Source organism: Salvelinus sp. IW2-2015, linkage group LG16, assembly GCF_002910315.2.
Source record: "Salvelinus sp. IW2-2015 linkage group LG16, ASM291031v2, whole genome shotgun sequence".
NCBI classification, from domain to species: domain Eukaryota; kingdom Metazoa; phylum Chordata; class Actinopteri; order Salmoniformes; family Salmonidae; genus Salvelinus; species Salvelinus sp. IW2-2015.
Window position 1 is genome coordinate 39,603,179 of NC_036856.1, and position 13,678 is coordinate 39,616,856.

General features: G+C 45.8%; 1 protein-coding gene across 1 annotated transcript in view; it reads left to right on the forward strand.

Annotated features, from left to right (window-relative positions):
• The window catches only part of hmcn1 (hemicentin 1), a 277,402-nt gene that overhangs the window by 174,778 nt on the left and 88,946 nt on the right, over positions 1–13,678 (forward strand). The window contains 13 exon segments of the mRNA XM_070447449.1: positions 284–556; positions 852–947; positions 1,286–1,480; positions 2,176–2,306; positions 3,245–3,392; positions 4,025–4,151; positions 4,251–4,405; positions 4,568–4,846; positions 6,104–6,160; positions 6,163–6,186; positions 6,189–6,383; positions 11,627–11,735; positions 11,901–12,087. Of these exon segments, the coding sequence (XP_070303550.1) occupies positions 284–556; positions 852–947; positions 1,286–1,480; positions 2,176–2,306; positions 3,245–3,392; positions 4,025–4,151; positions 4,251–4,405; positions 4,568–4,846; positions 6,104–6,160; positions 6,163–6,186; positions 6,189–6,383; positions 11,627–11,735; positions 11,901–12,087 (1,976 nt within the window).

Consider the following 13,678-nt stretch of genomic DNA (forward strand, 5'->3'; position numbering starts at 1 on the left):
TAAGCCTGTCTTCTCTCCTGTCTGTCTCTCTCTCCACTGACTGGATTGTCTTCGTTTCCTGTCTGTCTCTCTCCCTGACTGCCTGTCTTCTCTCCTGTCTGTCTCTCTCCACTGACTGCCTGTCTTCTCTCATGTCTGTCTCTCTCCACTGACTGCCTGTCTTCTCTCCCGTCTGTCTCTCTCTCTCTTCACTCTCTCTCTTTCTCTACTGACTGACTGTTTCCTCTGATTGCCTGTCTCCTCTCCTCTCCTCTCCTCTCCTCTCCTCTCCTCTCCTCTCCAGTGCCCCCCAGTATCCAAGCTGGCCCGAGGGTGTTGAAGGTGCAGGTGGGGCATCCTGTGGATCTTCCCTGCGTGGCACGGGGGGTTCCACAGCCCTTCTTGGCCTGGCTGAAGGATGGCGCCGCCCTGGTGGTGGACGGGACACAGTACAGGACCTCCCCCGATGGCTCTCTGACCTTAGGCCAGGTGGGGCTGAGTGATCAAGGGACTTACACCTGCCTGGCCACCAGCATCGCTGGAAGAGACCAGGCCAACGTACAGCTGCAGGTGCAAGGTGAGTCACTGAGTCCCCTATAAGCCACACCGGAGATTCTTTAGAATAACAGTTAAAGGGAAAGGTGACACCTAGTCAGTAGCACAATTGAATGCATTCAACCGAAATGTGTCTTCCGTATTTAACCCAACATGGATTGGCAATGCTGCGTCCAAACTCTTTTCAAACATAGTTAGGTTTAGGATTAAGATATTGTTTATCCGAAACCTAAACTGAAAGGTTAAGGATATGCCCATGCACAGTTGGTCTTATCATTAATGTGGTGTGTCCCCTTCCCCGTCACCTCCCTCCTCAGTTCCCCCCGTGGTCGATGTCCTGGAGCCCCCCTTCAACAGCCCCCACCAGGAGAGAGTAGCCAACCAGCGCATCGCCTTCCCCTGCCCAGCCAAAGGTGATAACCAACTCTGCTTTATACAGTCATCTAATCACAATAGCATCCATTAGACAAAATGTGTCATCTGTCAACCAGTAAGGTTCCCCTTCAGTCGTCCTTATACAATAGACTGGATGTTGTTCTTCTACAACTGCATAGCTTGCTGTTTGGTGTTTTAGGTTGGGTTTCTGTATAAGCACTTTGTGACATCTGCTGATGTAAAAAGGGCGTTATAAATGCATTTTATTGATTGATGTTGTCTACAGGATATACAAAAAAACTATCTAAATATAATTTGCCCATGTTTGCTCACTTATCTTACCACTTTTCTTTCTCTCCCTTTTTTTCCCCCTCAGGCACTCCTACCCCCGTGATAAAGTGGTTGCGTAATGGTCAGGAGCTGACAGGGAACGAGCCCGGTCTGACCATCATGGAGGATGGAACCCTTCTCATCCTGGCATCGGTGTCTCAGCTGGACAACGGAGAGTATGTCTGCACTGCCGCCAATGAGGCTGGCACCACCCAGAAGAAGTACCAGCTCAAAGTCAACGGTGAGCTAGCCTAGCGTAGAATACTACAATACTACTGTAGTAGTAGTGGTACTGAATCAATAGTTGAACTGAATCATAATAATAGTAGAACTGAATTATATGGTAGTTTATGGTAGCACTTTGTCATATGGTAACACAGTGTCTTACAGTGTCTCACATTGTCTTAATACTATATAATGTGCTATTACTGCTAACGTACTATATTAATACTATGTAATTTGGTATTATTGCTAAAGTACTATATTAATACTATGTAATGTGGTAGTACTGCTAAAATATTATAGTAATACTATGCCATGTGATATTACTGCTAAAGTACTATATTAATACTATGTAATGTGGTATTACTGCTAAAGTACTATGTTAATACTATGCCATGTGGTATTACTTTTAAAGTACTATATTAATACGATGTCATGTGGTAGTACTTTTAAATAACTATATTACGACTTTGTCATGTGGTAGTACTGCTAAAATGCTATGGTAATACTTTGTCATGTGGTATTACTGCTAAAATAATATGGAAATATTATGTCGTGTTAGTATTCAGGTAAAAAAATAGGGTAAACGCTGGTCGCTGTCTGCGGTGAGTAAAGTAATGATCTTTACCCTCCACTACGCTACTAGTAGCACTGTTGAAGTATAGCATAATATAGCATAGCAGACCTGACCTTTGTCCTATGCCCTCCATGCAGTGCCCCCAGATCTCCGTGACAACGGGTCACCGGGCAACGTGTCGGTGGTTCTGAACCAGCCCACCAACCTGGTGTGTGATGTCATAGGAAGTCCCGTTCCCGTCATCACCTGGTACAAGGATGGCGTTCCTGTAGGTGAACTCATATTCCACAGCTGCTGTGAGATGGGTGTTGGGATAAAACATAAGTCATCCACATTCATTTGATACATAATAGAGTGTCTCTTGAATAGATTATTGACTACTAATAAATCTGCCTTTTAGTCTTGGATTGTTTTACACTACTAAATATTGTGAATATGATAACAGACCTTTAATCATTAAATACATCCATTACTTAGAGCAGGGGTATTCAAATCTTACCTTACGAGGTCCAGAGTACTGGGCCTGTACGAGGTCCAGAGTAGCGTCACAGGTAGCATCATGAATGGTTTGTGTGTCGGGCCGTGTGTGCGTCTGTGTGTGTGTGTGTGGAATAAAACCAGCAACGAGGAAATACTGTATCTAATGATGTTTTAGAAGCAGCAGGCTCATAGATAACACAATAATAATGATGATATATTCATATGGGAGCATAAGCCTAAACTGTACACTGTAATGGAATATATTCCTGCAGGCTAAGTGTTGTTATTTGGATGCCACCGTGTTCTTTCTTCTCCAACAGAGCGCATGTCCTGCAGATGGGAAAATCATCATTTACATGTTAATTCAGTAATAAAGTAAAACCTAAAGTATAGTTCTGTTGTCTGTCTGCTGTCAGTTCAAAAGCAGTTCAATTAACAATGAATTTTAAATGAGTACATACAGTATGTGAGTCACAGGCGGCTGGTGGAACCTATATTGGGGAGGACGGGTTCATAGTAACGGCTGGAAAGGAATTAATGGAATGGTAGCGAAACACATCAAACACATGGTTTCCATGTGTTTGATACCATTCCATTAGCTTATGAACCGTCCTCCCCTGACCAGCCTCCACTGATAGGAGTACATACATACATATATATATATATATATTCAATATGTGAATCTCTTAACGATTTCTCAATTTGTGCGTGTGCATGTGTGTGTAGGTGGTTCCCAGTAGCAGTGTTCAGATCTTGCAGCGGGGGAAGACCCTGAGGCTATTGAAGGCCAACATGGCAGACGCAGGAAGTTATAGCTGCAAGGCCATCAACATCGCAGGAAGTACAGAGAAGGACTTCCTCCTGGAAGTGCTGGGTGAGTGGAGGCAGCACTGACTGGCTGGGTGAATGGAGGCAGCACTGACTGGCTGGGTGAGTGGAGGCAGCACTGACTGGCTGGGTGAGTGGAGGCAGCACTGACTGGCTGGGTGAGTGGAGGCAGCACTGACTGGCTGGGTGAGGGTGGAGGCAGCACTGACTAGCTGGGTGAGTGGAGGCAGGACTGACGGGGCTGGGTGAATGGAGGCAGCACTGACTGGCTGGGTGAGTGGAGGCAGGACTGACTGCTGGGGTGGAATGGAGGCAGCACTGACTAGCTGGGTGAGTGGAGGCAGCACTGACTGGCTGGGTGAGTGGAGGCAGCACTGACTGGCTGGGTGAGGAGGCAGGACTGACGGGCTGGGTGAGTGGAGGCAGCACTGACTGGCTGGGTGAGTGGAGGCAGCACTGACGGGCTGGGTGAGTGGAGGCAGCACTGACGGGCGGTGGGGAGGCTGATTGGTTGGTTGGAGAAAAGGCAGGATTCTGTTGGCTTACTCATATTAAAGCTGGACTTTTCACTGTATTGTACAATGATATAATCATTTTCACAAAGAAAAATTATTTAGTCTCCTTTGACTCCTTGATCTCATTCATATCTCCACTCTTACCCTTGTTCCCTGCCTTTAGTCCCCCCCACCATCGTAGGGACCGGCTCCCCTAGGGATGTGTCGGCAGTGCTCAACCAGGAGATCAGTCTGGACTGTAAGGTCAAAGGAACTCCCTTTCCCACAATCCAGTGGTACAAAGACAGGAAGTGAGTTCCCTCTTCCACCAGTTGTGTATAGACTAATATGAACAATTCAACTGGATGTGATTCTAATCCCATGGAGTGTGTCTCTCCTCTCTCTCCCAGACTGGTGTTCCTAGGTGACCCTAACATAGAGGTCAGCAACAAGGGCCAGACATTGAAAATAAAGAGTGCTCGTCTCGGAGACCAGGCACGCTACCAGTGTAGTGTCACCAACGCGGCGGGCAAACAGACCAAAGACATCAATCTCAGTGTCTACGGTGGGTGTGGATCAAAGCCTGTGCGTAAATGCATACGTGTGTCTCAGTGTGCTGTGACTAAGGTGAATTAGTCAGATTAATGTTTAAAGAGTGTTTGCATGGGGTGTGTATTCTGATTTACATATCTCTCATATCTCTCATCCCCTCTCACTCTCACCTTAGTCCCTCCCACTATAAAGGGTGGTAACGTGACCTCAGAGGTCACCGCCCTCCTGGATACCGTAGTAACGCTGGAGTGTGAGGCGCGCGGCGTTCCGCTCCCCGCCATCACCTGGTACCGTAACGGAGATGCCATCCTGTCCAGCCACCAGGCGCAGTACGTGGACCGAGGTCACTTCCTGCGGATCCCACGCGCCCAGGCATCTGACACTGGTCAGTTCAGCTGCAGGGTCACCAGTGTGGCGGGCACTGCAGAGAAGAACTTTGAGCTGGACGTTTACCGTAAGTACCCTAACTCTTCCTCACTTTACCGTAAGTACTCTAACTCTACCTCAAAGAGCTAGACGTTTACCTTAAGACCTCACTCTGCCTCACTTTACTGTATCATTCCTAACTCTACTCACTTAACGGTAAGTTCCCTAACTTAACCTCACTTCACCGTAAGAACCCTAACTCTACCGTAATCCTAACTCTACCTCACTTTACCAAAAGTACCCAACTCGTCCTCACTTTACAGTAAGAACCCTAACTCTTCCTCACTTTACCATAGAACCCTAACTCTTCCTCACTTTACCGTAAGTACTCTTCCTCACTTTACCGTAAGTACTCTAACTCTACCTCACTTTACCGTAAGTACTCTAGCTCACTTTACCGTAAGTACTCTAACTCTACCTCACTTTACCGTAAGAACCCTAACTCTACCTCACTTTACCGTAGAAACCTAACTCTACCTCACTTTACCAAGTACTTCTAGCTCACTTTACCATAACTCCCTAACTCTTCCTCACTTTACCGTAAGAACCCTAACTCTTCCTCACTTTACCGTAAGAACCCTAACTCTTCCTCACTTTAACGTAAGTACTCTAGCTCACTTTACAATAAGTACTCTAACTCTACCTCACTTTACCGTAAGTACCCTCTCTACCTCACTTTACCGTAAGAACCCTAACTCTTCCTCACTTTACCGTAAGAACCCTAACTCTCCTCACTTTAACGTAAGTACTCTAGCTCACTTTACCATAAGTACTCTAACTCTACCTCACTTTACTGTAAGTACCCTAACTCTCCCTCACTTTACCGTAAGTACTCTACTCACTTTACCATAAGTACTCTAACTCTACCTCACTTTACCGTAAGTACCTAACTCTAACCTCACTTTAACCGTAAACCCTAACTCTACCTCACTTAACCGTAGAAACCTAACTCTACCTCACTTTTACCGTAAGAACCCTAACTCTACTCACTTATCGTAGAAACCTAACCTACCTCACTTTACCGTAAGAACCCTAACTCTTCCTCACTTTACGTAAGTACTCTACCTCACTTTACCGTAAGTACTCTAGCTCACTTTACCATAAGTCTCTAACTTACCTACTTTACTGTAAGTACCTAACTCTACCTCACTTTACCGTAAGAACCATAACTCTTCCTCACTTGACCCTAAGTACTCTAGCTCACTTTACCGTAACTACTCTATCTCTACCTCAAAGAGTGGACGTTTACCGTTTACCGTTTACCTATCCTAACTCTCTCCCTCAGTTCCTCCTTCCATCGAGGGGGGGCAGGACACCGTTACAGAGAGAAAGGTGGTACTCACTAGGCCCTTACCCTGGAGTGTGAGGCAGGGGGCACCCTCCACCCACCCTGACATGGTTGAAGGATGGCGTACCTGTCCGGATTGGGGAGAGCATCAACATTCTGGAGCAAGGCCGGAAAATCGAGATCCTCTCCGCTTCTGTGTCCGATGCCGGCCGCTATGTCTGCGTGGCAACCAGCGTTGCCGGGGAGAAGGAGATCAACTATGATGTCAGTGTCCTAGGTACAGTTGAAGTCGGAAGTTTGCATACACTTAGCCAAATACATTTAAACAGTTTTTTTTCACAATTCCTGACATTTAATCCAAGTAAAAATTCCCTGTCAGTTAGGATACACCACTTTATTTTAAGAATGTGAAATGTCAGAATAATAGTAGAGAATGATTTATTTCAGCTTTTATTTCTTTCATCACATTCCCAGTGGGTCAGAAGTTTACATACACTCAATTAGTATTTGGTAGCATTGCTTTTAAATTGTTTAACTTGAGTCAAACATGTTGGGTAGCCTTCCACAAGCTTCCCACAATAAGGTTGGGTGAATTTTGGCCCATTCCTCCTGACAGATGCTGGTGTAACTGAGTCAGGTTTGTAGGCCTCCTTGCTCGCACAAGCTTTTTCAGTTCTGCCTACAAATTTTCTATAGGATTGAGGTCAGAGCTTTGTGATGGCCACTCCAATACTTGATCTTATTATCCTTAAGCCATTTTGCCACAACTTTGGAAGTATGCTTGGGGTCATTTTCCATTTGGAAGACTCATTTGAGACCAAGCTTTATCTTCCTGACTGATGTCTTGAGATGTTGCTTCAATATATCACAATCATTTTCCTCCCTCATGCCGCCATCTATTTTGTGAAGCACCCGCACAACATGATGCTGCCACTGCTTTACGGTTGGGATGGTGCTCTTCGGCTTGCAAGCCTCCCCCTTTTTCCTCCAAACAAACGATGGTCATATGGCCAAACAGTTCTATTTTTGTTTCATCAGACCAGAGGACATTTCTCCAAAAAGTACGACAGAACACGTCTCCTTCCTGAGCGGTATGACGGCTGCGTGGTCCATGGTGTTTATACTTGTGTACTATTGTTTGTACGATGAACGTGCGTACCTTCAGGCATTTGGAAATTGCTCCCAAGGATGAACCAGACTTTTTAGGTCCTGGCTGATTTCTTTTGATTTTCTCATGATGTCAAGCAGAGAGGCACTGAGTTTGAAGGTAGGCCTTGAAATACATCCACAGGTACACCTCCTATTGACTCAAATTATGTCAATTAGCCTATCAGAAGCTTCTAAAGCCATGACATCATTTTCTGGAATTTTCCAAGCTGTTTAAAGGCACACTCAACTTAGTGTATGTAAACTTCTGACCCACTGGAATTGTGATACAGTGAATTATAAGTGAAATAATTTGTCTGTAAACAATTGTTGGAAATATTACTTGTGTCATGCACAACGTAGATGTCCTAACCGACTTGCCAAAACTATAGTTTGTTCACAAGAATTGTGTGGAGTGGTTGAAAAACGAGTTTTAATGACTCCAACCTAAGTGTATGTAAACTTCCGACTTCAACTGTACATACACATACACACACCCACATGAACACACATATGCAAGGACACACACGTGTGCGTACACACACACACACACACACACAGACGCACTGTACACATCTATTAGTGTTCAAGGTGAATGACCCCCCCCCAGTCCGTATGTATATTTTCTAGATCCACCCAGTAACTCAGCGTATACATTCACTAAACTGTTTCTATTGTATTGTATCTGTCATCAAAGAGCACTAATTTCCTAGAAACGACAGTTTAGGTTTTCGGTGGCCGGACCACTTGGCTCAACCTCCACTTCCATGAATTATATAGCACTGAATGAAAGACTTCCCAGAAGAAAGTGTTAACAACCTATTCTGTAGATTACTGTGGTTTAGGAGAGGTCCAGGAAGTGAGTTTGAGGAGAACCACTAAGATTACAGGTGTCAGTGAAAACACTGGGTTATTCCCTTTCCTTTGTTTCAGCATATTATTCTTTCACAGTGGTGATCAGTCAATTTCAGCAGGACTCTACTGCTTTCTGTTTGCCAGTTAGGTTAGGTGAGAGAGTGAGAGTGTGTGAGAGAGAGTGAGAGAAAACAGCCATGCAATCTCCATAGACAAACATTGGCAGTAGAATCGCCTCACTGAAGAGCTCAGTGACTTTCAACGTGGCACCGTCATAGGATGTCACCTTTCCAACAAGTCAGATCGTCAAATTTCTGCCTTGCTAGAGCTGCTCCGGTCAACTGTAAGTGCTGTTATTGTAAAGTGGAAATGTCCAGGAGCAACAACAGCTCAGCCGCGAAGTGGTAGACCACACAAGCTCACAGAACGGGACCAGCAATTGCTGAAGCTCGTAGCGTATAAAAATCGTCTGCCCTCGGTTGCAACACTCACTACCGAGTTCCAAACTGCCTTTGGAAGCAACGTCAGTACAATAACTGTTTGTTGGGAGCTTCATGAAATTAGTTTCCATGGCCAAGCAGCTGCACACAAGCATAAGATCACCATGTGCAATGCCAAGCATCGGCTGGAGTGGTGTAAAGCTCGCCACCGTTGGACTCTGGAGCAGTGGAAACGCGTTCTTTGGAGTGATGAATCACGCTTCACCATCTGGCAGTCAGACAGACCAATCTGGGTTTGGTGGATGCCAGGAGACCGCTACCTGCCCCAATGCATAGTGCCAACTGTAAAGTTTGGTGGAGGAGGAATAATAGTCTGGGGTTGTTTTTCATGGTTCACGCCCCTTAGTTCCAGTGAAGGGAAATCTTAATGCTACAGCTTACAATGACATTCTAGATGATTCTGTACTTCCAACTTTATGGCAACAGTTTGGGGAACAACCTTTCCTGTTTCAGCATGACAATGCCCCTGTGCACAAAGCGAAGTCATACAGAAATGGTTTTGTCGAGATTGATGTGGAAGAACTTGACTGGCCTGCAAAGTGCCCAACATCAGTGCCCGACCTCACTAATGCTCGTGGCTGAATGGAAGTAAGTCCCTGCATTAATGTTCCAACATCTAGTGGAAAGCCTTCCTAGAAGAGTGGAGGCTGTTATATCAGCAAAGGGGGGACCAACTCCATACGCCCATGATTTTGTAATGAGATGTTAGACGAGCAGGTGTCCACATACTTTTAGTCATGTAGTGTAACTCTCTCTTTCACACACACACACACACACACACACACACACCACACACCACATCACACACACACACACCACACACACACACACACACACACACACACACACACACACACACACACACACACAACACACACACACACACACACACACACACCACACACACACACAACACACACACACACACACACACACACACATCACACAACCACACACCTAAGCCACAACACCATAGACACTGAGGTTCAGCGGGGCACCGCTGGTCTGCTCTGCCATTTTAAACATTCCAAACTCTTCGTAAGATAAAGCATGAGAATGTGTGCTGCCAGAGGAGGTTAGTTAGCCTACACTCAGCATCGATCATCTCAACATCTGGATGGTGATGGGCTCAAGTGAATGCTGTGCATTACGCTCACACACACTCCATCAGTCATCAGATGTATTTAGTGCTGGAATGTGATGTGAAGGATATCTGACTTGATAAACAAAAAAGAAACGTCCTCTCACTGTCAACTGCATTTATTTCAGCAAATTTAACATTTGTAAATATTTGTGTGAAACTAACAAGATTCAACAACTGAGACATAAACTGAACAAAGTTCCACAGACATGTGACTAACAGAAATTGAATTATGTGTCCCTGAACAAAGGGGGGGTCAAAATCAAAAGTAACAGTCAGTATCTGGTGTGGCCACCAGTTGCATTAAGTACTGCAGTGCTCTTTCTCTCGTGGACTGCACCAGATTTGCCCGTTCTTGCTGTGAGATGTTACCCGCTCTTCCACCGAGGCACCTGCAAGTTCCCAGACATTTCTGGGGGAATGGCCCTAGCCCTCACCCTTCCGTCCAACAGTTCCCAGACGTGCTCAATGGGATTGAGATCCGGGCTCTTCGCTAGCCATGGCAGAACACTGACATTCCTGTCTTGCAGGAAATAACGCGCAGAACGAGCAGGCTGGTGGCATTGTCATGCTGGAGGGTCATGTCAGGATGAGCTTGCAGGAAGTGTACCACATGAGGGAGGAGGTTGTCTTCCCTGTAACGCACAGCGTTGAGACTGGCTGCAATGACAACAAACTCAGTCCGATGATGCTGTGCCACACCGCCCCAGACCATGACGGACCCTCCACCTCCAAATCGATCCCGCTCCAGAGTACAGGCCTTGGTGTAACACTCATTCCTTCAACGATAAACGTGAATCCGACCATCACCCCTGGTGAAACAAAACCATGACTCTCCAATGAAGAGCACTTTTTGCCTGTCCTGTCTGGTCCAGCAACGGTGGGTTTGTGCCCATAGGCGACGTTGTTGCCGGTGATGTCCGGTGAGGACCTGCCTTACAACAGGCAAACAAGCCCTCACTCCAGCCTCTCTCAGCCTATTGTGGACAGTCTGAGCATTGATAGAGGGATTGTGCGTTCCTGGTGTAACTCTGGCAGTTGTTGTTGCCATCCTGTACCTGTCCCGCAGGTGTGATGTTTGGTTGTACTGATCCTGTGCAGGTGTTGTTACATGTGGTCTGCCACTGCGAGGACGATCAGGTGTCCGTCCTGTATCGCTGTAGCCCTGTCTTAGGCGTCTCACAGTACGGACATAGCAATTTATTGCCCTGGCTACATCTGTAGTCCACATGCCTCCTTGCAGCATGCCTAAGGCACGTTCACGCAGATGAGCAGGGACCCTGGTCATCTGTCTTTTGGTGTTTTTCAGAGTCAGTAGTAAGGCCTCTTTAGTGTCCTAAATTTTCATAACTGTTACCTACCATCTGTAAGCTAGTGCATGTTCATTAATTGTTTATGGTCCATTGAACAAGCATGGGAAACAGTGTTTAAACCCTTTACAATGAAGATCTGTGTAGTAATTTGGATTTTTACAAATTATCTTTGAAAGACAGGGTCCTGAAAAAGTGACGTTTCTTTTTTTGCTGAGTTTATGTACATGTAGTGGATGAGGTGACATGAAAAAGATAGAGTGGATCAACTGTAAAATGTTGAGGTGATCTACAACGTGCAGATAGACTAAGAGGGAGGAACAGAGAGAGTCTCTCTCCTGTCGAACAGTATAGTCTAGACGTAATTAATATCAAGTTCTAAATCAATTTCTCTATGTTTCTCTTCGTCAAGCGTTTGCACAAGCATTAAATTACAGAGCTTTACTTGCTCGAAATCCTTCATGAAAAAAGTAGTTTTTTGAGTTGGTGTTAGCAACAGGTCAATCTTTCTCGGACTTCTTCTGTATGTTATGGGTGTGTTTAGAACCCTGTGTCTGTCCAATCACAGTTCCCCCTGTGGTGGAGGGAGGGGACGAGGTCACAGACACCACGGTCATCATCAACAACCTCCTGGAGCTAGAGTGTCGTGCCACGGGAACACCTTCACCCATCTTCACGTAAGACCCATACACACACACTTAGACATGCATGAAGACACAGACACAGACACACACACCCACCCACCCACGCACGCACGCACGCACGCACGAACACACACACACACACACACACATAGACAGACACACACTTTAATGGGCTCTGTCTCTCTCTCTGTTCTATAGGTGGTTTAAGGACGGTCAGCCGGTCAGGCAGGGTGAGGGGGTGAGGGTCACGGCTAACGGCCGTCGGCTGGTCATCTCTCGGCCCCAGGTCTCAGACACGGCGCGCTTCCAGTGTGTGGCAACCAACGAGGCCGGAGACCATAAGAGGGACTTCAATGTGGCCGTCCATGGTATACATACTGCTGTGGTTCTAGAAACTCATACTTTCTGTGATTTACCATTAGTATACAGTGCATTCGGAAAATATTCAGACCCCTTGACTTTTTCCACATTTTGTTACGTTACAGCCTTATTCTAAAATTGATTAAATATATTTTTTCCCTCTCATCAATCTACACACAATACCCCATAATGACAAAGAAAAAACTGAAATGTCACATTTACATAAGTATTCAGTTGAAGCACCTTTGGCACCGATTACAGCTTCGAGTTTTCCTGGGTATGACTCTACAAGCTTGGCACACCTGTATTTGGGGAGTTTCTCCCATTCTTCTCTGCAGATCCTCTCAAGCTTTGTCAGGTTGGATGGGGAGCGTCGCTGCACAGCTATTTTCAGGTTTCTCCAGGGTTCAAGTCTGGGCTCTAGCTGGGCCACTGTGTTTTTTCAAATTTAATCAAATCAAACTTTATTTGTCACATGCGCCGAATACAAGTGTAGACCTTACTGTGAAATGCTTACTTACAAGCCCTTAACCAACAGTGCAGTTCAAGAAGAGTTAAGAAAATATTTACCAATGTAAATAGTCCGGTGGCCATTTGATTAATTGTTCAGCAGTCTTATGGCTTGGGGGTAGAAGCTGTTTAGGAGCCTTTTGGTCCAAGACTTGGCGCTCCGGTACCACTTGCCATGCGGTTGCAGAGAGAACAGTCTATGACTGGGTGACTGGAGTCTCTGACAATTTTTTGTGCTTTCTGGACTTCGTCTTACTGTGTGCTTAGTGGTGTTGTCCTGTTGGAAGGTGAACATTTGTCCATGTCTGAGGTCCTGAGCACTCTGGAGCAGGTTTTCATCAAGGATCTCTCTGTACTTTGCTCATCTTTGTCTTGATCCTGACTAGTCTCCCAGTCAGGTTTCCTACAGACGTGACGCTTGGCATTCAGGCCAAAGAGTTCAATCTTGGTTTCATCAGGCCAGAGAATCTTGTTTCTCATGGTCTGAGAGTCCTTAGGTGCCTTTTGGCAAACTCATAGCGGGCTGTCATGTGCCTTTTACTGAGGGGTGGCTTCTGTCTGGTCACTCTACCATAAAGGCCTGATTGGTGGAGTGCTGCAGAGATGGTTGTCCTTCTGGAAGGTTCTCCCATCTCCACAGAGGAACTCCAGAGTTCTGTCAGAGAGACCAACGGGTTCTTGATCACCTTCCTGACCAAGACCCTTCTACCATGATTGCTAAATTTTGCTGAGCGTCCAGCACTAGGAAGAGTCTTCCAAACTTCTTCCATTTAAGAGTGATGGTGGCCACTGCGTTCTTGGGGACCTTCAATGCTGCAGGCATTTTTTTGGTACCCTTCCCCAGATCTGTGGCTCGACACACAAGTCCTGGAGCTCTACGGACAATTCCTTCGACCTCATGGCTTGGTTTTTGCTCTGACATGCGCTGTCAACTGTGGGACCTTTATATAGACAGGTGTGTGCCTTTCCAAATCATGTCCAATCAATTGAATTTACCACAGGTGGACTCCAATCAAGTTGGTAGACACATTCAAGGATGACAATGGAAACAGGGTGGACCTGAGCTCAATTTAAAGTCTCATAGCAAAGGTTCTGAATACTTATGT